Consider the following 26,888-nt stretch of genomic DNA (forward strand, 5'->3'; position numbering starts at 1 on the left):
CTCTCCTTGCTCTCTCCCTGCTCACCTACCCGAATCGCGCTCCCTCCTTGTTCTCTCTAAAACACCTGAAAATAGACTGCATGCAGTAACAAAAATGTTTTGCTTTCGGAGTCTTTTGGAATCACGGATAAAGGGATAAGGACCTGTACAGTAAAACCCCTGGTATCCGGCACCTATGGGGATCGGTAGATGCCATATAAATTAATTTTCTGGTTGCTTGAGATTGGGTGCTGTGTGATTGGCAAACTAATGATGAGGCACATCAATTTTAAACATGAATTTTTTAAACTTTTTTTTCCAGTTGCTTGAATTTCAAATAACAGGGGCTTTACTGTAGTTAGTAATCTGCCCTAATGATCAAAACTTCACTTTACAAGTATGTTCCTAAACCATGGATGAACTTCGTCTGAGGTTAAAACGATCCATTTAAATTTAATCCCAGTATTCAACAATGAAAAGGTTCTCTTTTATTTTGTGTAAATTCACCATCTTGGAGATGGCACTGCTGAGTGATAGTAAACTTTCACAAGTTGGTCATGATGCAACACAAACGATTGATCAGTATATTGCATCAACTCCCATAAATGTGGGACGGCGTTTGCAGAGATGTTCTTGCATGTTGGTATCCATTGTAAGTAAACACTTCAGGTTGGAAGCATTAAAATCTGCTTATGTTCAAGTAGTATCTTTCTTTGGCTTGGCTTCGCGGACGAAGTAGTATACAGTATACAGTATGACAAAATCACAAAGAAATTATGCCTTTCTCTTATCTCCAATATTTCCAAAAGGGAGATATTTGATTGACATGGAGGAAAAGTACCCTTCATGGCACCTCATTGATTCCATTGCCATGGCTCTCGCAGCCTTTGGATTGCAGGATTGTGGAGAAATTATGTGACCTCCCTGCTTGCCTGAAATATTGTAAATTGCAGGTGGTCACGTGTCCTCCCTGGCTGAAGCTTATTTGGAAGTCACATCACCTGTCAATCAAGGTTAGACTCTGGCATCCATTAGTGTACACCTTGCCATTGGCTAATTTAAATCACCTAGGGTCATTATTGCTTGGTCGCCCGGATCAAAACTGTATAAGACATGGATGCATAGCACATTTTTTCTCTCTGCCTTGTGGTCCAAGCCCTGGACATCGCTGGAAGTGTCACAGGTAAAGTGTGCACTACACTTAAACTGAGCCGTAGTACTGCAATAGAGTAGTGCTTGTAGAGAGCTGCACCCCTGTCAGTACAGGGAACCGGGAGTGTGTGTGAAAGTCCCTGTCTGTAGAGTGCGTGAGTGTGTAGAGTACAGGCAACCACCGTTATCGGAATCCAACCTGGGTTTGATGTGAATGTCTATATAGTTGTTTAGTAATACAGGTATACCCCATTTTACGAAACTAAAGAGTTCATGCGGAACTTTTCATAAGATGAAATGGCGTAAAACGAAGGGATTACCATTGATTTCTATGGGAAGATTTTTTTGTGTGTTCCCAGACTCAAAAAATAACCCACTGAATCATACCAAATAACACATAAACCTAAAATAACACTAACATATAGTAAAAGCAGGAATATTATGATAAATTCGCAGCCTGTATAAAGTAGATGTAATCTATGTACAGTGTAGTTTCGCTTACCAGAATCGGAAAGTCAGCATTTTTGTTTTCTTGGACAGCCGCTGGCCACCCTGTGACTGCCCCGCCAGAGTCTATTGATTTTTGGAAAATCAATTCCAAAGCTTCCAGAATCTCCAAAGCAACCTCCTTCAGAACAGAGATGGGTGACAGATGAAGGTTACCTGGTTCATCAAGGCAGTTGCCTTTTTTGTGCCTTGCGTCGTCTGATCCTCCTCCACTCTCCCATACTATCTCCTCAGAACTGTAAAACATGAAAGAAATTAGTCTGTAATTTCCAAAGGCAAATAAATTCTGAAAGACTACAATAGCTGACGATTTTGAAATGAGATGGAATGCACTAAAGTCCAGTCGTGGCAATCATGACCACTTTCCACCATCCCTGCTTCTTATTCATAAGAATATTAATGACAAGAACTTGGAAATAAACAAGAAATCTGCAAGTGCTGGGTCTCGTGTAGTGTGCAGCATCTACGGAAAACAAAAGGCTGTTGACATTTCAGGCCCGGGTCATTGCCTGCCGTTCTGTGGATGCTGCTGGGTTTCCCCAGTACTTCTGTGACCTGCTCATGATAGGAGCATGACCTGTCCCACCTTAATATTTGCAGGTGCATTTTGGTCTTGGTGCAACCTTTCTCCACAACCTATTCTATCATTCAAAGCCTCATTGGTAAAAGCTCTGTTAAATTGAATTTAGTTCTAAGATGAAGTAAGTTGTCCCCAGGTACTCCTTAATCAGTGCAACTCAAATGGTCTATTTAAGGGGATAAAATCTAATCCTTTAATTAAGGGATCATTGGAGAGCTAAATAAAGTGCACCAGTTCTTTTGAAGACTCAGCTTTTCCAGTGTAAAAACCCTCAACCCTCACAACTTGTTATGCTTGATTAAATTTATTTCAACCAAGTGTCAGTCTGGTGTTTCTCCTCAAGTCTAATGAATATTAGACAGCTTTTAGCCTTGCTGATGGTGGGATGTCTATCTTCAACTTGGCTGTGCAAAGTATAAAGGAGGAAAACTAACGGGACTTTTGACCCCCCAAGATGTGTGTTTGATTTGAACAAGGAATATGTTGGATTGTCTGCCGTTGCTTTCATTTCTCCCCTTTCCCTTTATACTCTTCCCATGGTCTACATTCAAGAATGATGGCATGGGGAGTGAGCTAGAAGAGAGATGAAGGTGTTCTTCCATATAGGATGAGAGAGGCAAAATGGAATTTTGGATGAGGTTGATTCCTTTCATTTTCTACACTGATGTCCACGATTTGATTTGGGGGGGGAAATACGAGCCACATCATCGAATGGAATAAAACAACACGAGCTTTCCTAACTAAAGCTTTGCAGTACAAATGTAAATAGGATGTTCACTTCTCCAATAACAACAATCTTCTTTGCAGGTATGAAGTTTTGCAGTTCTGCTGGTTAGTTCCAGAAAAGAGGCCAACTGCTGAGGAGATTCATAAACTGCTGACTTACCTCCGTATGCAAAGCCAGAAGGAATGTGAAGACGATTTTGAAATGAGATGGAATGCACTAAAGTCTAGTCATGGCAATCGGCAACCTACAGCAAGTAACTCGTCGTTTCCAATCCTGGAGCAGTTTGTGGCAGAGCGATTGAATCAGGAAATGGATGAAATCCTCACTGTGACTGAAACCAGCAAAGGTCTAAATTTTGAGTACGTGTGGGAGACGGCTAAACTGGACCATTTTGAAGACCACTTTCAGGGAAATGATGGAGCAAAGGTAAACTACCAGAGCATTTTTTACCCTACAATTGCTTTTGAGAAAAGTGGTTTTTCAGTCGTACACACTCATTCAGATAATAAACTCACTAAAAAAGAGGATTCTGGAAGAACACTTGTATCGGGGATTGTTCCTGTATTCGATACCCATTATCCTTCCATTGGAAGTGAATACTATATACAGTTGGAGGAACAGGGAGAAACCAACGTAGATGTTGATGAAAATTCAGGCTGTCCCAATCAGGGAGCTTCCCAGACCAAGGATTCCCAATCCTTTGTGATCCTCAGAGACTCTGGAGATGATTTAAGTACAGATGTTGATTTCTTCCCACACTACAATCAAGACTTGAGAAAGTGTGAAGAAACCGAGGCATTGTTTAATTCCTGTCCATCTAGTTACGCTGAAAGCCCCCAGCACAATGATATCCTTTATGATCACAAGTTGAAGGAAATCCCTTTTAACAAAGGAATCTTGAACACTGATGAAACCGTAATGTTAGATCTACCTGAGCTTAATGAGGCTAAAAGGAAAAATGCATCTGGTCTCGTTTCAAGTAAAGAAACTCCCATGGAGTCATTAATCCATCAACCTATGCCATTCAATTTAAAAACTAGTCCCATTTTGGAAGAAAAATCAGACCTCATGTACTCAGAAAGCATCGACGATGATGGCAGTTCGGGATTGTTCCAATCTGAGAGATTGCCTTCTAATTTTTTTCTTAAAGAAAATAAACTTTTACACGATTCTTCACCCAAAGGTGATGCTAATAAGGATACAGGAGGTTCTGTGAATAACTTTGCTGCTTTATCGGATGTTAGTTGCATTACATCTCCCACCAGTGCTGACAATGCAATGGACCTCGGGTTAATGGATCAAAATAATCAATTAAGCAGTTCTCAACTGCATGGAACAGCATGCAATCTGACTGACCAAGTTCATCCGCAGAGTGGGTCAGTTCCGATCCCAAAAGATGAGAAATGGCCATTGTGCATTTTTTTAGATGAGAATGCAGTCGCATGTGAAGACCTGCAAGTTAAAGAGGAGTTGGATGGAGAACGTATAATGTACGCTGGCTCAGGGTTAGGATGTGACACCACTGATGGCTGCATTTCGACCTGCAATTCCATTTTGCCCCATGCACACCCCCAAGAGACTGCTCAGTGCAGTGAGCGTGCTGCTGCTAGCACGTGCACTAACGCCAAAAAGAAGCACCTTACAGAAGGTGGAACGATGGAAGGAAATGGCATCACCACCGAATTGGCAAGGCAACTTGAAGTTTCGGATGTCGAATTGATAACCCCAGCGCACAATGCAGACACTGCAAATAATGAAATCTTATCCCACGACGAGCAAGGCACCAGAATATCAGATGGGCACTTCTCGACTGAGCTCACCTCACCAACAGCTGTCCCCTCCTCTGAAACCCTAAGTGATTCAGAAAGTGTTGAATCATTGACTTCAGACAAATATTATGTTGGTTCAAAGATTTCTAAAAGACGGGACGTTGTTCCCTTATCTGAAGCTCCCAGTGGGTCCAAAAGCATTGAATTATTAGCCTCCGTCCATCCAGGACACACTTCGGTAGATACCTTGAAAACTCTGGAGACTAACGATTTAGATGAACCTTCCTCCCATAGCTCTAGAAATACAAAATCAGTGGTCTCTGTGCCTTGCTCAGACTTACCGTGTCAAATTAGTCCTGTAAAAGAAGAGGATCCAAATCCAGAACAGTCTACAAGTACACCAGATTCTTTAGACTCGCTAGAGATGCATGGGATGTTGGGGCCTTTGGAAACACAAAATACTGTTTCTCAGAAGCTAAAGCCACCTCAGAAGCAACCCGACAGTGGGTATGAAACTGAAAATCTAGAATCACCTGAATGGTCTTCTCAATTGTCCGGTGCAAATGCGCCTCCCAGCTCAACTACCCTCGATGCTCCCATTGATGAGTTACCCAAGACTTTCCCCTCAAATCCACTTATTATTGTTTCCAAGGAGGAATCTCTTCCAGCTGTGGAAGTTGTTAAGGACGCCTCGAATATTTTAAATAATGGAAACCAAAATTCCCACAGAGACTCTGCTTATTTTTCAGATAATGATTGTGAACCGGATAAAAGAGTGTATTGTGAGGTTGCCCGGAGTTCACGTGCTGGACGTGAATATGAGAATGGGATCGATTTTGAAATCCTTACTGTTGACAGCAACAGAGGGACAGAAACTTCGGACTGTCCTGATGCACAACCGTCTAACTTACCAGAGGCAACCTCAGATGATGTAAGTAAGTTAGGCCAAGAAGAGCTTCCAAATAACTTTCAAACCAGAAGGCAAGGTGACTTCATTAATGCTGAAAAATCAGACGAGAGTTTGAATGCGTTGAGTGCAGTTGATACTGATGGATCAGAGGTTTTGCACAGCAGCCCAGAGAGCAGGGCTCAGTTTTTTCAAGGCACGAAGGAAGACTTTGAAATAATAGTTGAGAAGGATACGAAGAAGCCATTGTCAAAAGGTAATGAAGGAATTCGATTGAAGGAGCCTGATGTTGAAGGAAGGTACCTCGGCAGACTGGATGCGTCGGAGCTCTTCAACCTAACCGAGGAGCAAGATGGAATGGAGGCTGATGAAGAAGATGAAAACAGTGATGATTCAGAGGATGAGTACAAAGGCTATTCTCTCCATAGTCCTAGTTCTGAGAGTGAAGATGATGGAGTGCATCCAGTCCCAATAGTTGTGACGGAGAAGGATGATGGTAAAGCTCTGAGAAGTTTATTGAAAGACTCTAACCCTAGGGCCTCCGAATTCCTAAAGGCAGACCCAAGCAGGAAACCAGTGAAGAAGATCGTGTCATTTTTTCATGATGTCACAGTCTTCTTGTTTGATCAGGTAGGCAATTATTACATTCAATTTTTTAAAAAAATTATTAAAATATTTGGCCAGACAGCGTCTATGGAACAAATATCAGAATTAAGATTTTGAGGTTGATGAAGAGTCTTTGATTTGCAAGTAGTTGTATTCTGTGCTTTTGACTTGAAACATTTCTTTTTCCACACAATAACGTCTGAGCAATTCCAGCATTTTTATTTGTCTTCCAGCAGCACCAATTTTTGATTTTCATTAAATTAATCTTTGTTTTTATTCTTATTCATCAGTATATTGTGGAACGTTTAACTCATTCCACAATTTCCTTGTAGAAAAAATGATCAGTGATAAGCAAGTGACTGAAGTTATTCTTGTTCTCTAGATTCAGGATTTAATTTCCTTAAATATTGTTGCCTGGAGAAATATCGGGGTACAAGATCAACGCAAATAAAAGTGAAGCGATGCCAATGAATAATGCGGATTACGCAGAGTTTAGAAAAGAATCACCATTGAAATGGCAAACGCAACCAATCCAATACTTGGGTATTAGATTAGATAATAATCTAGGCCATCTATACAAATTAAATTATCAGCCATTAATGAAGAAATTACAAGATGACTTAGAACATTGGAAAGATTTACCACTAACACTGATAGGAAGGGTAAATTGCATTAAAATGAATATCTTCCCAAGGATACAATACCTATTTCAATCGTTACCAATTCACCTAACAGAGAAATTCTTCAAGGAGCTAAAGAAAATAATAAGGAAATTCTTATGGAAAGGGGGGGAAACTGAGGATAGCGCTAGATAAATTAACAGAATGATACAATCAAGGTGGTTTGCAGTTACCAAACTTTAAGAATTATTTTAGAGCAACACAATTAAGATACCTATCAGATTTTTATCAAACAAGGGAAAAACCAGATTAGACCAGATTAGAGCTAGATAAAATAGGGGAGAAGGTACATGAACATATACTATACAAGTGGGATGAAAAGCTGGTGCAACATAGGAATTCACCAGTACTGCACCATCTGCTCAACATTTGGAAGAAGATTCACGTAGAAAGGGAAAAAACAAATTACCAACTACCAAAATTAATATTGACGCAAAATCAACTAATCCCTTTCACAATAGATAACCTTTCCTTCAGAGAGTGGGAGAGAAAAGGGATCAAAAGAATAGAAAATTGTTTTTCGGGAAATAAATTATTATCTTTTGAACAATTGAAGTACAAATATGGTATAACTCACGGTACAATGTTTGCATACCACCAACTGAAAACCTACTTGAAGGACAAATTGTGAAGCAGGCTGAGGTTACCAGAAGGAAGCAGCTTTGAATATGTGATTACAGACACAATGATAATTAAAAGATTTAAACGAACATGTGTGAAAAATTTTTAAAAATTGTCAAATATTGATGCATGTAAATAAATGGGATGGTTTTACCGAACTAAAACTGTCAGGAGAATCAGAATTGAAAGTCAAGTACTTCTTAGTTTTTACCTGCATTAAGAAAGATACGAAGTTCCTAGAGATGGTGCAGACAAGGTTTATCAAATTGGTTCCAAGGTTGAGGGATGAGGTGAAGCAGGGGTGATTTATCATGCATTAAAGTAAAAAGAGAGGTCTACTCAAGATCTCAAAGTCATGCCGGTATGGAGAGAATTTTTTAAACCAATCTGTACTGTACCTGTATATACTCATGTAATAGTAGAGTTTTGAGGACCACTTTTTGGGGTCAAATTTAGGGGTTGACTTTTACACGGATACTACTTTTAACCGTGTTAAGTGCCTATGTTGTTCAAGGCATTGGGAGCTCAGTTGGGACCGGCCGGGTGGGTAAGTCTGCGTTAGAGGCATCAGGTGCTTGGATGGGCGGGCGGCTGAGGTGAGGGTTCATGGTCGGGGTATCGTGAGCTCGGATGAGCAGGCGGGCAGCTGGGGTCAAAAAAGCGAAGAGGGGGTCGACTTTTACATGGGATATATGGAAAATGCATGATTTATGGGCCAAAAAAGGGGCAACTTTTACACAATTAGTTATGGTAATACAACTGATAAGGGGTGTTGACTTTCATCAAATGTATTTCTTTATCCCTTGGTATTTAGGAGACCCCTACCAAAGAACTGGGAGAGCACTCAGCAGCCGAAAACAGTCTGGTGTCTGACAGTAGTAGCCCTGTCACTTTAACTGGATCTCATTCCTCAAACAGGATCTCAAACTCTGAGAGTTCCACTGATGAAGAAGGTAGGCATTCCACTCCCAGACTGCAGCTAAGTTGCTCATAATTCACCCATTATAGAATTGTGACATGTAAAGGATAGGAAATGGCTTGTTTCTTTTTGCCAAGAGATCAATGACCAGTCAGCAGAGATTTAAGGGTAAAGATGAGAGAAAAAATAGAATTCAGTTGAGGAAAAAATTTTACCAAGAGTGAGAAGGGGTTGGAGTTCATTGTTTAGTTAGAGCATCATGAGTCTGTTCACTGTTAGGATATGAATTCTCAAATCAAACATATTGGCTTTGCTAAATAGTTTATTGAATAGCCAAGCTTCATCTACACAGACGTTCTATTTTCTGACAATTGTACTTTATCTAATTTGCGGATTGTATACTCATCTTTTTAGCACAACTTGCCTTTTTTCATTTCAAGGGTATTATTTTGTGCAGTTTAATCCTGCAGTTTGGTTCAGTAAAAACTCTTCAGGGAGAGAATTTTTTGCTTTCAAAGCATCTTAATACATATTCAAAATATGTCAAAGCTTTGTTCTCGGTGGTTTTTCAAAATCAATCGCTACTGTTTTGGAAGAAGTGACGGTCAATTTGCAGAGAACATCGAACAGTACAACTCAGGAACACCCCACATGTCTGTGCTGAACATGATACCCAATTTAAACTCAACTTTGCTGCTTGCACATGATGAGTATCCTTCTGTCCCTGCATATTCATGTGCTTTAGAAGCCTCTTAACTGCTTCAGTTGTTTCTGTTTCCATCACTTTTTCCAGAAATACTTTATTCACAATAAATTATTGACAAAAAAGAAAACCACTCAAAGTGTTCAATCATATCTAAACAGCCTCATCAATGGTCATTGTTACATTTGTTCTCTAAGTACCTTATTACCACCCCTGTGGTACCTTATTGCTTCCCCCCCCACTCTATTGTTTGAGGAACCTCTTAGTCTCAGCCCCTCAATGCCCTGTACTGGGAGGACTCTAGACTGTGATCCTTCCCCACAGCAACCTTGCATTGGCTGCACCAAGCTTCAGTATGTCCCTCAGCACATACACCTGCAACCTGGAATGCATCAGTCAGCATCTTTCCCTCACCAATGTCTCTGTGTGCTGCAAGACCAACAGGTTTCGGGCAGATCAAAGTGTGTCTTTCACCAAGTTGATGATCTTCCAACAGTTCTGGATGTCTGACTCTACTTGTGTCCCTGGGAAAAGCCCTTAGATCAGAGTGTCCACTGTTCATCCTGCTGCTGGGGATGAATCATAATGAGGACCCTTGCATTCTTCTCCACAAACTCTTTTCAAATCTGCTTTGAGTAAAGAGGTGGGCGATGGTCATCTTGAGGACAACGTGTATGGTGGGTGATGTTCCAGTTATACAGGAAGGATTTGACGGGGTTGGGGGGGGGGGGGGGGGGTGGTAGGGGTTCCTCTCACTGCCAGCCAGGCCATGTCCTGGTGCTTGTTTTTGAGCCCTGGCGATGAGACATTCTGCCAGATGACCTGGACTTCAGGAATCACTCCAGTGGGCCCATCGAGCCCTTGTCTCTCAGTTTCTGCAGTGTGGTCAAAGGTGTTTGGAAAAACATTTCCATGAAGGAGAGGTGGTGTGGCAAGGTCCAGCTGACTGGGACATTGCATGGCAATGGAGCCAGTCCCATCCTTTGCAGCACATGGGACAGGTAGAATCTCAGCACATAGCGACACTTGGTGCTCTCGTACTTTGGTTCCATGCTCAGCCTGATGCAGCCACACATGGAGGCAGATGGAGGCTGCCTTGCTCCCATTGTCTGGTGCCTTGTTCATGGCGACCTGTTAGATGTCCCCATCTTGCATTACCATATGAACTGGAAAACCATATCTGCTTCCACCATTACTACTGGCAGCTTTTCCAAACACCCACCACTCTCTAGGGGGAAATGAAAAAACTTGTCCTGCACCTCTCCTTTAAACTCTCCCACCTTAAACTCGTGTCAACACATGACAAATGCCACAAGGACAGCTTCTTTCCCACTGCCATCAGATTCCTGAATGATCAATGAATCGTTGACGTTGCCTTCCTTTTTGTGCACACAAAACACATAACTATATCCCTATAGTAATGTTGTAAGATGGTTATAATATTTATGTTTGCACTATAATCCTGCCGCAAAACACCGAATTTCATGACTTCTTTATGGCAAGAAATTCTGATTCTGAAAAGTTGCTGGCCAATGAGGGGGCTGATCAGTTATTTTGAATATGATGGATACTGGTTGATGGGAGAAGACTTCTAATTTTTAACCCACCATTTCTTGCTGGTCTCTTTCTTGAAAACAGTGCTGTTTTCAGTTGAGATATTTATCTTGTGTGTGCTGGTACATGCTAGTAATCAGTTCACCATACAATGCCCCTGGATTTGCTTTCTCAATGGGTGTGATCATGTTAGGTCAGAATTGCTGTTCGACATTGAAAGTCTGTGTAAACACAGACTATAAAGGCCAAATATGTAGAAGATCCTGGTTCCTGCCAATGGGATACTAACAAAACAGCTCTTTATTGGGATTACTTTGCAACTCAAAATTGGCTCAACTAAGATCATTGCTTATGCTCTCTTCCTCTGCCCTGACTAAATTTTAACTAACTCACTGATCTCATCTTTTTACTTCATCATCAGTAATCTTATTTCTGCTGTTGTTTTAGAAACAATGAAGTCAAGTGGACATAAATGCATTTTATTTCAGTACACTACAATACTGACAGAATGTCCTACATGCAGACATTAATTTCCCACTAAGTACACGTATTGCTTCTGAGCCCTGGTGCTTGCATCATTTATTACCGTAATCCATCAATTTTTATCTTTTGAATTATTATTATCCCTTTGAATGTTAACGTTCACTGTTATTTAAGAATTGCAGCCAAAACGATTTAATTTGTAGACGGGTGGTTTTGACATGGAAATATTTGTAGCAATTTAAATGGTTAAACTTTACCAGCTCACAAACAAAAACTAGTTATTGAATGTTTGGAAGACGCTCTGAATAGCTTTGTACAAGCTCTGGCTGATATTCAGTCGTCAGGGACGGGGTGGTTAGCATAGAGGTTAGCGGAGTATTGCTACAGCGCCACCGATCAAGACTAGGTCTTGAATACTGTGCTGTCTGTAAGGAGTTTCTACTCGTCACTGTGGGTTTATCCCTGGGGGCTCCCATTTTCCTCCCACCAGTCAATTGGGTGTATTTGGGCTGAAATGGCCTGTTAACGTGCTGTATGTCTACACTTTTTTTAAAATTAAAAATCACCATTTGTATGGTTCCCAATCTGTTGCATAAGCTTATTTTCATTGCTCTCTTCTCAATTCAGCTCGAGAACATATGTGCCATGATGTTGGTTGCCAGGGGTATGACTCCATTGGCATCAGGCCATAATTAAAATGAAGATAGTCTATAGCCAGTGTTCTTTGAGTTGGAATATTGAAAGGAGATGCAGGAACTAGTGTCTTATTGCCAAGTCAACAACCTCTTTCTCAATGTTAGCAAAATCAAGGAGCTAGTTGAACACTTCTGGAAGAGGAGTGGAGCTCAATGGTACTAAGGTTGAGTTAATTGAAACCTTTAAGTTCTTGGGAGTGAACATCTCCAGCAACCTACCCTAGTTCAACCACATCAGTGCAACAGCCAAGAAAGTGCACTGATGCCTCCACTTAGAAGCCTAAAGAAATTAAGCATATCCTCACTTGTCCACCTTCTACAGGAGCTCTATCGAGGGCATCCTGACCAGTTACATCACAGTGTGGTACAGTTGCTTCAGAGCATTGGATCGGAGGCCAATCCACGGGACTGGATCGTTGTCTGAAGAGTGGGCAGAATCATTGAGAACCTCTACCACCCTGCATCAGCATCTTTCAGCTACTCCCAACAGGAAAGTGATACAATAAACTCGACTTGGATGTTATCTGCGTCCATCAGCAACTTCAACAAATGCACGATTGAAAGTATGCTGAACCCAAACAAAAATGGGAACAAGATCTAAACATAAAGATAAAGAATGAAACATGGGAAAAGCTATGCTCCGGAACTATGAGAAATACAATAAACACGAGGTTACGCATGATACAATATAACTGGTTACACAGACTATATATCACGCCCCAAAAGTTAAATAAATGGGACCCGACAGTATCAGATAGATGTTTTCGCTGTAAGAAGGAAACGGGAACAACAATACATGCAATTTGGGCATGTGAGAAAGTGGAAAAGTTTTGGGAAGATCTAAATCAGGTATTAAATAAAATCACAAAAACCAACATACCAAAAAATCCAGAGATCTTTCTTCTAAGTAATATAAGAAGTAAAGAATTAGGCCTCAAACTGGATGAACCGCAAAAAAGATTTATTATGATAGCCTTAGCTGTAGCAAAAAAATGTATAATGTCAACCTGGAAATTAGAAGATAGCCTGAGAATACAGCAGTGGTACATGGAAATGAATGAATGTATTCCATTGGAAAAAATAACATATAATTTAAGAAATAACATCACAGTATTTGAACAAATTTGGGAACCGTACATGGAACACAACAGAGAAGTCCTACCGCGGACCTCCACCCCATAAAATGACAGAAGGAGAAGACGACGAAATGAACTGGCCCAGTATGTAAAAGTGGATGACACAAATTTCTTGTTTATTTTCATTGTGTGATGACATTGTTTAATGTATCATATTTGTTGAACGTTGAGTGGGTGGGGAGGGGGGGTGAAGGAGGGAGGAAATTGAGGGGGGAAAAGGGGAGAAAATGACACTGTGTATATTCAAGAAGGAAATGTTTGTGTGTTTTTTGGTCAGTATGGTTGATAGTGTGAAAAATGAAAAAAGAATTTAAAAAAGAAAAGAAAGTATGCTGTCAGGTTGCATCACCTCATGGCATGGAAACTGCTCCACCAAGGATGCAAGAAATTTCAGAGTTGTGAATGCTACTCAGACCATCACACAAACCCCCTCCCATCCATTTACACCATCTGCCTTGAGGGAAAAGCAGCCAACCTGTATACCTGAAAAAGGCCTCTGGTCTGAAATGTTAACTGCATTTTGTTTTCCATGGATGCTGTGTCACCTCCTGACTTTCTCCAGCACTTTTGTGCACTGCAAGGCATTAATAGACTCATCCCACCTTAACCACATTCTCATCTTCTTCCCAAAGAAAACTTGCAAGTGAGAGATTCCAGAACCATTTCCTTCCTGCTGCTTTTAGACTCCTGAACAAGCCATGCTCGAGTAATATTGCCTGTTCTAATTGCTCTCTGTAATACTGCAATCTGCACAATTTTTATTACCACACTGACTCTGGGTTGATTAGTGGGATTGCACACAAAACAAATGTTCTCCCTATACCTTAGTACACATGACATTGAATTTGAAGTTGCAGTGACATAGCCTGTAGTAGCAGAATGTTTCCAGTTTTTCAGTGAATGAACAGATTGAGTGCTTGAAACTTTGACCATTTACAATGTGATGGTCTGCTAAATGAAAGGCATTTGCAATGAGAAAGTGCCGATTGGAAATTGGGATAACCAAAGTTCTTTTAGCATTGGATTCTAAAGACTTGGATGCTTGCAATGCCTCTCTCACTCTCCTGTTGGGGAAAGTTCTTTACATCTAATTAGATAATTTCTTAATGTTGTAAGCACAGTACTCAGAAGACTTCAATATGATCACCTAGATTAAAAGATCATTTAAATCCTGAAGGGAGGTCAAGGTAAATTGTGATATTCGGTTAAACCTGCAGCTACAGAGTTTAATTTTCAGAGAATATTTAATGTTTCCCCATAATTTAAAAACTGACAAAATATTAGTACAATTTGGAAAATATCCTAATTGCAATGTAAATAAAACTTTTATTTTTCAGGTGGTTTTGAGTGGGAAGATGATTTCTCGGTATCCTCTTCAGAGTCCTCCTTTATCTCTCATACAGCAAACCGACTTGCCTCCTTGAAACAGTCTCCTTCTCCTGCTTCCCGATATTTTTCACCTCCTCCCTCCCTCAGGACTTTGGAGCAAAATTGGTCAGGTGGATCGTCGTTGTACTCTCGATTTTCCATCTCTCCATCCAACATTGCCAGCTTCTCTCTGACTCACCTTACAGATTCCGATATTGAGCAAGGAGGTATGTCTCTTCTGCAGTTGTATTTTTTGGAAGGCAAAGTTCAGGTGAAAATTGGTTTCTGTTTCAGTTAGGATAACTGTAGATAAGTTAAAGTTATTGGCTCCTTAAATCTGTTCTTTCCTGATTTAAGTATTACCTATAGATTTCAGCCCTCAGGAAATTATTAATTAGGAAAGGGTTTAAGATCGTGTATCAGGTAGGATTGGAAAGGAACTTGGTGACCCATAGTAGTAGTTATAGAGCAAGTATTGTAGAGGTGAGCAGGGAGCAATTCCCCACCTGTGAAAATGAAGTAGAGATGAGAATGAGAGGTTATTGTTGTATACTGGTACATAAGTACAATGTACAGATGCCATGAAAGTTTTGCTGCAGTTTTCTAGTTATGTAAAACACAGTAAGCATAATTAGGTCACCACAAAGAGATATAAAATGGATATGAAAGATTATAAGGGCAGTAGTGGTGATTCTCTAGTGTTGGGGTAGTCTGGACCTGAAGGCTGTTGGGGAACCCTCTGGATCTCTGGTTGTTGTATCTTCTGCCTAAAGATTGCGGCAGGAGGAGAGTGATGTTATTGACCCTCTGGTTGTTGTATCTTCTGATTAAAGTCTTTTGTGATGTTGGATATAATGGAGTTTTGCCCAACGTTTTTTGGAGTTGCGGTGATTTTTAAAAAATGTTGTTCACACGTTTGCTTCTCCTCCCATCCACACTCATCCAGATTTTTTTTTACTCGCCCTTGTTATTTCCCAGTAAGCAGCTTGAAAGTTGGCCTCCTGCATCAGTTTAGTGGGCTGATCAGATTGTATTAATAGACGACCAGGCGCTCGCCCTTCCTCTCAATGCTGACATCAGAGGTGATTTGAATACAGGAGAAATATGGTGGTAAAAAGGAAGCCACCTGTTTCAATCACAACCAACTCCATCCGAACAATGTTCGGATAAGCTTTCCTGGAGTTAAATCAACCAGCAGAACATAGAAACATAGATGATATCAGCTAAGAAGGTGATCTAGGCGATGTGTAAATTAACCCCATTTACATTGAATTGCATTTCCTCAGTTTTTCATATGAAATCTCTTTGTTCATTTTTCAATTTGACAGGTGTAGGCAAATTGAAATCCTGTTGTCAATTTAAACCTCTTCAAGTTTCATTTTCTGTGCAGACTTTTATAGATACATGACCGACCTATTAAAAACATGTGGCTCGTGTATTAAAACACGAGTCAAGACTGCTCTGACCAAAAATTTTATCTCTAGAAGTATCATATGAAGTCAGTGAGTCAGTTTTAAATGGCATTAGCAGACAGTTACTATGGATCAGGGATACACAGGAAGCACATCTGTTGCTAGACTGAGCGTAACAGTTGGTTTCAGCTTCTAAGCATAATGCGCCATTGTGACTTTGTAGTTCAGTTAAAGTGACTTTCAATTAAGCAGGTGTCTGCATTTGCACCTGCCATTGGTCTTCACGAACATAAAAGAAAATGGTAGACTGTTTCCCCCTCTTATTACCATTTTGATCGTCAAGAGGCTTTTACCTCAGGATGTTTTCCGTTTGTTTTATTATGCTGTAATTAATGAGATGGTCAAGGCTCTAATTTATATTCTATTAAAATTTGCAAGATATTTTACAAAAAAAGCATTTAGAGAACACGAATGTAAAGAATGCTACATTTTCCTGGTGAAATGTTCGCTTTGAGACTGGATTCTGTAGCCCCTTTTCCACTGGCTCTCTGTCTCAAACTTAAACGGGAATTTACTGGGGCAGAGTCCAGTGGAAAAGGAACAGTCTCCAAGTGCCGGCGTCAATTCACATCATTTCACGCCAGGGATTAACTGCCTCTACTCATCCCCAGCATCTGCTGACGCTGGTGCACTGATAAAACCAATGGAAAAAGGACAGCAGAAAGTCACCCGTATCCAATTGAAGGTAGAACACTCCGAGCCCTGGGGATGAGTTGTGATCTGTGGAAAAGCAATTTGTGTCCCATTTAGGGGTGGCCCAGTGGAAAAGGTTTCCTATCCTGGGACACTGCACAACCAATTAACTGGGACTGAATTCCAGGGAACACAAATACAGTAAAACCCCTTATATCCGGTTGTTTGAGACTGTTGCATGAATGGAGAACTAGTGGCGAGGTGCGTCATTTTAAAACTTCTGTAATGTAATTTTTACCTATTTATTTTCTGCATTTTTTTTTGCCAGTTGCTCAAGTTTGCTGGTTCCTTGAATTCTGAATATCAGGATTTTTTGTATTTGTGTGGGGACACTTCGGTCAACTTTCTGTGTGTGTGTGTGTGTATATATGTACTGTGTATATGTGCGTGTGTATGTGTATATTTTATATATATAAAATATATAGTGTTTCCTTTTGAGTTCAATGTGATATACTCATTTCAAACCCATCTGCTATGACTTCCTGCTTGAAATTCATAACTTTAAGAAATTTAATATTTCATAGTACCCAATCTTCTAAATCCAAAAATACTTTTGAAACAAGAAAAAAGTAAGCATTTTTTCTCTAGTTACATGACATCACTACAAGCCAGGGGACTGAACATTAAAGGCAGTCCCATAAATTTGCCTTGACATCTATTGGTTTATCACTTCAAATCTTTCTGCACAGAGTAGCTAAATGTACTTTCTGGTCAGGTGGTTCCATCCAATATTGCAAACAGGAAATCACAGCTGTTTTACCAAATCCCAGTTATAAGGATTCAACTAGTATTTTATAAAATTCATTGAATATTTAGACATGACAAAAAATTGGTTGAAACTGCAGTAACATTGAACCACGTGCTTCATTGAAACTATAGCCAGTTGATGCATATTTCATCCAAAGACCGTTTTTTGGGGGGGTAGTTTGTTTGCCATTAAAAGTTCATTTTCAAAGTAAATATTGCATATTTCGTTCTGATTTTCTCGAGGTCTTGAGAGCAGGAAGATTGAGGATAGTAATTAGTCACTCAGAAATGGAGCAGGTGCAAAACTAGAGCTATATCCATTCTCCTGGCCTTGATAATTAATATTTGTAGCTCTTTTAAAGTCCGCGTGTCTACCTAAGCAGGTTAAAGGCTCTGGCTGCACTTAACGAGTTGTTAAATTTAGTCTGGAGCTGTTTCCATCACCACACATTTTGCTTTCTCCAGTCCATCTACCCACCAGCCCCCTCAACCACCACCATTTCTCTGTGACTGAACAAATCAGACACCTGTTGCTCAAAGTATTCAGCAGATCTTTTGTTAACCATCAACTTAGAAGCTTATAAATGGCAGAAAAAACGTTTGTAAATTTGATTTTCATTGTGTAGAAGAACTCCACAGGTGATTTAGATGTTTGAACTGCTTTTTGTTTACTAATACCTTGAATTAGTTCTGTTCATGAACAGTGCAGTTCCAATTTTAAGCACTTTTGGGATTAGTCCCAGTCAGTTTAGGTGTCCAGCTTTTCCTGTTTATTTTCAAGTTTAATCTGACATTGTGTTTAGCACAGACACAGTGAACTGAAGGGCCTGTTGTCCCACCCATTTTGACTTCCTCCATTCCCTCTTGGGTTATTTCCCTGACATTGCTGGTTTGTCCTGATTCCTGCAGTTGTTCTGCACCCTCCTGTATGGACAAAGATAGGTCCTCCTCAGAATCTTGTTTACTTGGAATTGGGGGTGACCAGATCAAACCTGTAATATTTGAAAAGCAGAGAAATGTGTAAACCATCAATGCTGGAATCTTGAGCAAATAATGAGAAACTGGAGGGACTGAGCAGATCAGGCAGCGTCCATGGGGAGGGATAATCAACATTTTGGGTGGGGAACTTCAGGTCTAATCCTGGGAGAATTGAGATTTATCTCGGAAGGTTTCCCGTAGCTCTGACTGTTCCACTTTCACTCACACAAAGTTTTTCCTAATCTCAATAAAAGATCCTGACCCAAAATGTTTACTGGGCATTTCACACATGGACTCTCTTCACCTTCTCATTTTATTTGGGTTTTATGTAAAACCCTGCTCTGTGGTGTAAATATAGGTTCCATTTGAACTGTTTGTAGGTCTGTTCCACAACTTTTCTATATCTTTTGGTTTTGGTTCAATGAGTTTACAAGTCAACATTTTCCCATTTGCTCAGAGTTCACCTGTTGGTGTTATTCTGACTGGAGGCATGAGACCAGTGGTGTTCTGCAAGAATCCATGCTGGGGCCTTTGTTATGTGTTATGTGTGATGTTTGTGTTGAGAGAGAAGTTAATTTGGAGAAACTGAATCCACTAGCCATTGATCAGCAGTCAAGGGGGAAAAATTTGTGGGAATTGAACCTCTTTTATATTAACATGAATGAAAGGATAGAGGCAACATATCTAATAATAAGTCAATATTGAAGGAACCCCAGTACCCAGGCCATACCACCTTCTCACTGCTAACATCAAGAAGGAGGTACAGGAGCCTGGAGAGAGAGAGACACACACAATCTGATTTCTGAATGGATAATGAATCGATGCACCCACATTTTCTTTTTTTTTACTAGTTTGCTATTAAATCTTGTATTTACAAAATTGTAATTTATAGTAATTTTGCACAATACTGCAGTTGCAAAACAACAACTTGCATAACATGCTCAAGACAATAAACCTGATTTTAATTATTAGTGGATTATTTAAATACCATGGCAAAGCCACAACTGTTCTCTCCCACAGGCACAATAGAATGAAACGCCTCCCATTCCGTGATTCTCATTTAGAGGTGACTTTACATTGTGCCTTACACAGATGTGTACATTGGACATTCAGTAGTCTAAATTTGTACTTGCGCAGCCAATACCTTGTCCTGCCTACCATAGCAATGTGACATTGGAACCAGTGTGAATAGAACACATGCCATGAGTGTGAGTGAACCAGCTGTGTAGTCATGGGCTCACCTTTCCCTTTCCCTAATTTTCAATATCAAAAGTAAACTCGGGCTATTTACCCATTCTTTTTAAACCAAAAAAAAAACAAGATAGAGAGTCAAGTTTTATGCACTTTCACTTCAGCCAATAACATCAAGTCCAAGGAATATCCCTGGATTAATCAGACGCACAGTGTGGGCTTACCAAATCCAGGGCTGTTTATCCACTTTGACTCCCACTTGCCAGAGGATCGGAATCTACTTTATCTTCCAACTACTGCTCAGGCCAAATCTCAAATTTTGTAAGAGTCCACACTGCAAGAGGAAACTAGAAGTAGGACCATTTTTGACATTCAAAAGTCATTTGGACAGATATATTTGATAGAAACGGTTCAGAAGGATGATGACCAAATGCAGGCAAAATGGGGCTAGCCCAGAATGCCAACTGGGTGATGTGGATGAGTCGGGCCGAAGGGCCTGTTCTTTTCCATACGACTCCATGACTGCAACCTTTATTACAAACCTTGATGGCCTCTGTGTCAGCAAGCTTGCTGACAGTAAGACCACAAGACAGAGGAGCAGAAATAGGCCATTCAGCCCATCAAGTCTTCCCCATCATTTAATCATGAGCTGATCCATTTTCCCACTCAGCCCTACTGCCCGGCCTTCTCCCCACAACCTTTGATGCTCTGGCTAATCAAGAACCTATCAATCTCTGCCTTAAGTACGCCCAATGACCCGTGGCAACACGTTCCCAGATTTACCACCCTCTGGCTAAAGAAATTCCTGGCATCTTGTTCTAAGCAGATGCTCTTCAATCCATCCATTATCTTACTAGCTATCTGCGTTTTTGCCCATTATGCAAATGTAGAGGACGAAGTTCACCATATTTTTCCCATTGCCTTGTGTCATGGGTACAGTATAGTTTTTTGGGTTTTTTTTAACTTTATTTATTCGTTCAAGAAACAAATAATATATGACTATGCAGCAATTAAACATAAACATGAACGTTTTTTTATATATAGATAAAAAATGAACCCCTCCCCTTCAGCCAACTCTCCTAAGGAGAGCCAGAAAAAAAGAAAGAATATTAAAGAAAAAGTTAAATATACATATTAAAATCTAGTCAATATAAATTGAAATGTAAATATTCTGAGTATAACAGCCACTTATTAATAAAAAAATTATAATTATCATGCGAAACATATGTAATTTTCTCCATTATTAAACAATATTTCATCTCATTATGCCATCTATTAATATCAATCATATTTGTTTCTTTCCACATACTAGTAATACATTTTTTGCTACGGATTAAGCTAAATATACAAAAGCAAGCTGGAACTTATCTAACCCCAAACCTTTCAGAGGTTGCAAACTCCCCAATAAAAATACTGTTGGATCTAAAACTATTTTAATCTTATACAGGTATTCTAAAAACGATTGAATTTTCTTCCAAAAAGATTGTAGATGTAGACATGACCAAACAGCATGAAGAAAAGTTCCAACCATGGGTACAGTATAGTTGAACCGCACTGAAGCGAGCTGATCATTAGCTGTCTCTGCTGCCTGGGGCCTTCCATACCTTGGGTGTTCCAGTGCTTGTGTAGATGCTCCACCATCACTTGGGGCAGTGAGATGCAGCTTTTGCATATTTTCATAGATATTTGTGCATTATGACTGAACTCAGCAAAGTGACCTCAGAAAAGCATTTTGGAAAATCTAGTTCTGCCTCATCTACAGAAAAAATCTCAGGGTTGTACGTGATAACATTTATGTACTCTGAGAATAAATCTGAACTTTGAAAATATGTGGACATTGATGATGAAGGTATGAAAAAATGTTAAAGCAATGTTTTTGACAATCAAGCATTGACCTGAAAGGCCCTTGTATTCTCCTGAGATGAATAATGTAAAGCTAAAACGTTGCGGCACATAAAAAGCACTTTATAGTCAATGAAGCACTTTGGGAAGATGGTCACTACCCACTCTACTCTATCACGTTTTTGGTAGAAGAGGTTTGCTTCACCATCCTGACGCCATCTGCACAATGTTTGATGTCGAGTCAACAAAGCAATGAGAATAATTAGCAAGCCACTTGGTTGTCAGTGAAGCTTAACACTTTTGTAATTTCTGATATGTGCTTGCTGTTTGTTTCTAGGAAGCAGTGAAGATGGAGAAAAAGACTGAAAGACAAAGGGGGAGGAAAGTCCTGTGACCCTTTCCCTTTATTTTGCAACCAGACTATCTCTCAACATAAGCTGGTTCATATTTCAAGTAAGATGGATAAATCAACCCATCGATCTCCACATAAAATGTTTGCATTTCTGTCCATGTTATACAAAAAAATTAATTTTGACTGGACAGTCCTCTGGAAGCTTGGGTAAATACCTTGAGTAGACTCTTGGCAATGACCGAATGAATTCCTCGCCACTGTATGGATAATTTCATTTTGACAGACATAGGATTTATTAATTGTTCAATAGATTTTCTGTTCCCTTTAAGGTACTGTAATGAAGAATTGAAAAGAAGTTTTATCTGCAGTTTTCTGTATAAAGTGTTATATTTAACCAGTAAATGCTTGTTTTTTGTTCCTTGCAGAAGAAGGGAAGTAGTCTGTGATAGACTTCATGTCATACCTAGAAGCTGCAATGAGGTTTTGAAATGATGTTTTATTTCAGAATCTGCATTATGTAAAATGTGTTTGGTGATTTTATCGACCTCTGCGTTTTATAGTTCAGCTGCCACCTCCTCCAATTTCTTGTCCAGTATGGCAGTCTTAGTTTCCAGTAGGATGCCCACAGTTGAGTCATGAAAACAAAAATATTCTCTCGAATGAAATCTCTTTTGCGATTGGGCCACAGAATGTATGTTCAGCAATGATCATTTAGCTACGTTTAAACAACCTGCCAACTGCTGCTTAACACAAGTATCACAGCTCAACTATTCTCATACTTTCAACACTACAACCATCTCACAGCTGTGACAAGTATTTTGTAAACCTTGTGGTATATAAAAAAAAGTTCGAAAGATACATCTTCACTGATGGCTATGGGAAATATATTCCACTAACTTACAACTTGAGGCCAGTGTGCTTTCAGGCATGCTTCCTATCGCCCTGGAGTGGTCACTTCTTGTTTTACCTTTGGCTCCATGTCTCCAGTATTGGGGTTTAAACATTAAAAGCTATCAAGACTGAACAGCGATATACAAGTGACTTAATGTTATTCTAAATATGTTGTCCAGATGTCAAGGTTGTTTCACAAACCAACATGAAGTTAGTTGCATTCGACAGTGACCCTCTAAGAGCGAATATGGCAGAAAAGATTGGACTTCCGACTGTAGCATGGGGCGCCAAATCAAAGGGGTGAATCCTATTTGCAATTCAAACAGATTAAGATCTTGAGTTAGAAAATGTGTTCCTTTTCACTTCAGCTGCTTGTTTTCATATATACTGAATGTGAAGATGTGCTCAGTTCGCTGGTTCCTTACTCACCTTGGCTGGATGATAAACTTTTGGGTTCGGAGGCAGTTGTGATCCTGTGACCCACTGTCCAGGTCCTGCTGAGAATTGCTCATTAACAATTGTGAGCCTATGATAACCTATAGGCCAGTGGCTCTCAACCGTTCTACCCCACTCACGTGCCACTTTAAGAAATCCCCCCTTTACCATAGGTGCTCTGTGGTAAGTAATGGATTACTTAAGGTGGTATGTGAGTGGAAAGAAAAAGGTTGAGAACCACTGACCTAGGCCCATTATTGCGACTAAGTGTCTGATGAAACAATTGAACCCTGGAGATGTTAGTTTCAGCGTAAGGGCAGTTTTAGCAGTACACAATAGATCAGTTTTTTAATAATGTTTCTAACTCTTCTAATCTTGGAATGTAACTGGAGGGGGGGGGGGGGGTGGTTTGGGGAAGTTAGCACCTTCACAAAGGAAAGTGATCTTCTTAAACTGGAACTCTCTCACCTTCTGCTGCTGGTGTCCTTTATCCAAAAACACCAAGGTTCTCCCCACCTTCCCAAGGAGTGCAATATTCTTCCAGGTATTTTGTGTTTTCAATTAAACCCAGCACTAAGAAATTGTCCTGAGGCACTGTCTCTGAAATCTCCTGGTCTTGTGGCTTTTTTGACTTGTTTGTAGCTGTCCTTCCCCAACTGATTCCTTTCCCACTGAAAGCTGGTGTACGGCCTGAACGTTAGGAAAGGAAGTTGATGATTGAGACAGGTCCCTGTGCTGTCATAAACTTCAATGCTGTTGTAAAAACTGCTTTTTATAATGGGTATTGATATTATGAGATTCGGTCATTGCATCTTGGAAAGTGTTTTAACTGCTGTACTGAGAAATTTTACACCGCTGTGTCCACTTCAGATTAGCTGATGGGAACATCTGTTTATTTGTATAGTTGGTTGCCTTGGACCAAAGAGCTATCCCATCAAATGATCAACTCAACTCTTTTTTTAAACCAGGCCCTTAGAATCAGGAAGATGGAGTACCTTCTTGGAAGATTTGAATTGGAGTATGTGGTAACCGTCCAGCAATAACATAGATCCTGACAAAGGCTTATTCTGTCAACGGAGTTGCTTCTTATTAATAAGAAATAGGAAAAAGACATTTTTTTGAGGAATAATTATTACCAGCTCCCAAGCTGTGCAGTGATAAATACATTTGTTAAAAGCCAACAGAAATCAGATTTTTATAGGGATTCTGAATAATTTTCCAAACCTGGTGTTTTAAGGAAGGAAATGAGGTCAAACCGATAATTCTGCATGACAAAGGCAAGAATAATTGATACAGAACTGTTGTTTGGTACGGGAAAATGGTTTTCTGAAATGCAATTTTTTTTATAAAATTGTGGGTGTGAAGCTGCAAGACTGTTTCTGTCCAGACTGAGCAAAATTGACATAACAAAGGGACTGCTTTGCTTGATTCTCCACACCTTGAGTCTAAAATCAAATTAAATATACGTTTACCACCTGCAAATTAGCACATCTAATTTAACCAGCCAGTCATTCAAGAACTAATTGATTTTGAACAAAAACTAGTAGTGTAGAAAGTTGGACAGAAAGAGAAATTTGGCTTTGTAAAACTTTAAAACAAGAGAAAAAGCATCAAAGCAAGGAGGAAGTGAAAGTTAGCTTTCCAGTCAACATTTCTGCTGAACCCAGTGACTCTATGATTAATGGAGTTGGTCGAATTTTCCCCTTCATGACGGTGACATCTGATAGAGAGGGTTAATGGTCCCTCAAGTTCAGGCGTGTACAGGTAATCTGAAATTAGCCTTCAGCTGCCTTAGATCAGTATTAGAAATGAGGTGGACAGTAATGGATTTGGGAAGTGTAATATTTTGCACATGAAAAGTTTTATTAATGGTTAAATGAACTCTTGCAAACTGCAAAGGAAAGTTATCTTACAGCTGCCAGCCTTGGAACAGGGGACATGTAGTGAGGGGACATGCACTGTTCCTCTGTCTAGGAGCTCCCTTGCTTGAAGGTGACTGCACACCTGTCTAAATATTCACACCAACTTTCAAAAGTGCCCAGGGGTGAGATACTGATTGTCACTTATAGAGTGAATCAGTGCCTCCATGAAGCATAATCCATCCGTAATAATAAAATTACCATTTCTAGCTCATTTTGATTTCTGTAAATCATCTTGCTCTCTTGAATTTATTCTTGCATTTGCAATCTATGAATGATTACCACTCAGATATTTTTGCTTGTATATTTAAAATGGAGGCTGTTGATTTAGTCCCCTGCATGTGGTTCCTGGGCAATGGGGACCTAGCTTTGTTGTGACTTGGGTAAAATGCCAGAAGTTTGTTGAATGGATGAGCTCAAACATTTTGTGTTGAGACTGCAGACGAATCCTGCCATGTTGGTCTTAAATAGAGGAAATCTAGAAAAATAAAAGTTGCAAGGATTTTTTCCCCCAATTCGGATGACATGACTTGTACCCCTTCTAGTCATGAAGGAATATTCCACCACACTTCTACGGTTCCAACCCAATTATAACTATGAACTTGGTAACTTCACTAGCATTGATCGCTGTGCAATACTTCAACTGTGAACATTTTATTTTGTTAATGCTTCAGGACAGTTGTGATGGCTCAAAATTGGCCTGAATTCTTGTTATCAACAGGCAAATACTTTTGTCCTAAAAAATACACTCTATATTTTGCAATTATTTAGTAATACACTTTATTTTTAAACTCAAGCTCTTTACAGCCAAAGGTGGAAATGATTTTGAGAACTAAGGTGCAACCACTTGGACAGATAATGCAAAATCAGATATTTTCTATATTGAATGACTCTGGGTGGGGGAGGGAGGGAAGTTCAACAACTTCACGACAATTTAGACTATTGCCTCAGGAAGATAGAGTTAAGGTGGATGCTGCACCTTGTCCTGTATGCCAAGCTAAATAATGCAGACACGTGTGTCCTCTCTTAGTTGTCAGTCTGTGACAGTAGCCGTATAGATCCAGAGGAGTTAAGGGGACAGTTAGTTACTTGCAAAATGTTTATGGAAATGGCGTAAAGCAATTTGCTACAAACAAGAATGCAATACTATCGACATTGCCATTGAGTGCGAAGGCGGTGTGATACCAAACCAACCAGATAGCAGGTGGAAGTGCTAACAAGTTTTCCCCTGATGAATGTAGCGGGCACATTCTGCTCTGGACACCATGAACTGTTGCAGGTTTCGGTTACCATGTGCTGTTCGGTACAGATGTTAGGTCATTTTGTTTACAAAACAAATGTACATTTTATTCCCAACTCCAGCAATACTGATTGTTTTCTGATTGCAGTGTTGAAGATTACCTGTATATGTTGCTATCCTATTAAAGCAAAGTGCAAATATAGACCTCAGCATGTCACTGCACGTGTCTGAGATTCTTTTCATTAAATGAAGTCTAATATTCTGACTGATCTTGTAAATGTGAACCAAGGAATGTGCTTTGATCAAACACTGCATGTTCCTTTAAAGATATTTTTCTTAGGGTTCATTCTTGAAGATGACTTGTATATATTGGAAACTTCCTCCTTACCTGTAATCCTACTTCAAACCTGAAGTTGTGTATAGTATTTTTGTTCACAGTAGCCTGTTCTACATCATTTTGAATTGACTTAAATCTTTGATGGAAATATCGGATAATTTTGTGCAATGCATTGTTTTATCTTGCACATTTGAAGTGTAACTTAATGTTTGATGGTACTGGATGTATATAAAGTGTTTAATCTTGTCTGTAAATGGGAGATGATGTAACAAAGTCATAGGCACAAGGTTTTCTTTTGTAATTTAATAAAAAAAATTATATGAAATGACTGATTACATATCACAGTTAATAAAGAAGAAAATCAGGTCACTGTTCATGAAATGTACATTTTGATATTTTTTGATT

At 39.7% G+C, this 26,888-nt stretch overlaps 1 protein-coding gene across 3 annotated transcripts in view; it reads left to right on the forward strand.

Annotated features, from left to right (window-relative positions):
• Positions 1-26,888, forward strand: part of lmtk2 (lemur tyrosine kinase 2) — a 105,915-nt gene that overhangs the window by 78,156 nt on the left and 871 nt on the right. The window contains exons 11-14 of one of the 3 annotated variants that reach the window (XM_069905612.1): positions 3,026-6,251; positions 8,343-8,481; positions 14,356-14,613; positions 21,647-26,355. In XM_069905612.1, the coding sequence (XP_069761713.1) occupies positions 3,026-6,251; positions 8,343-8,481; positions 14,356-14,613; positions 21,647-21,675 (3,652 nt within the window). In that variant the 3' untranslated portion in view covers positions 21,676-26,355. Of the gene's footprint in view, positions 1-3,025; positions 6,252-8,342; positions 8,482-14,355; positions 14,614-21,646; positions 26,356-26,888 lie in introns of those variants that run through there. The other 2 variants (XM_069905614.1, XM_069905613.1) reach the window with 2 other exon arrangements.

The sequence above is a fragment of the Narcine bancroftii genome, chromosome 12 (genome assembly GCF_036971445.1).
Source record: "Narcine bancroftii isolate sNarBan1 chromosome 12, sNarBan1.hap1, whole genome shotgun sequence".
Classification (NCBI taxonomy): domain Eukaryota; kingdom Metazoa; phylum Chordata; class Chondrichthyes; order Torpediniformes; family Narcinidae; genus Narcine; species Narcine bancroftii.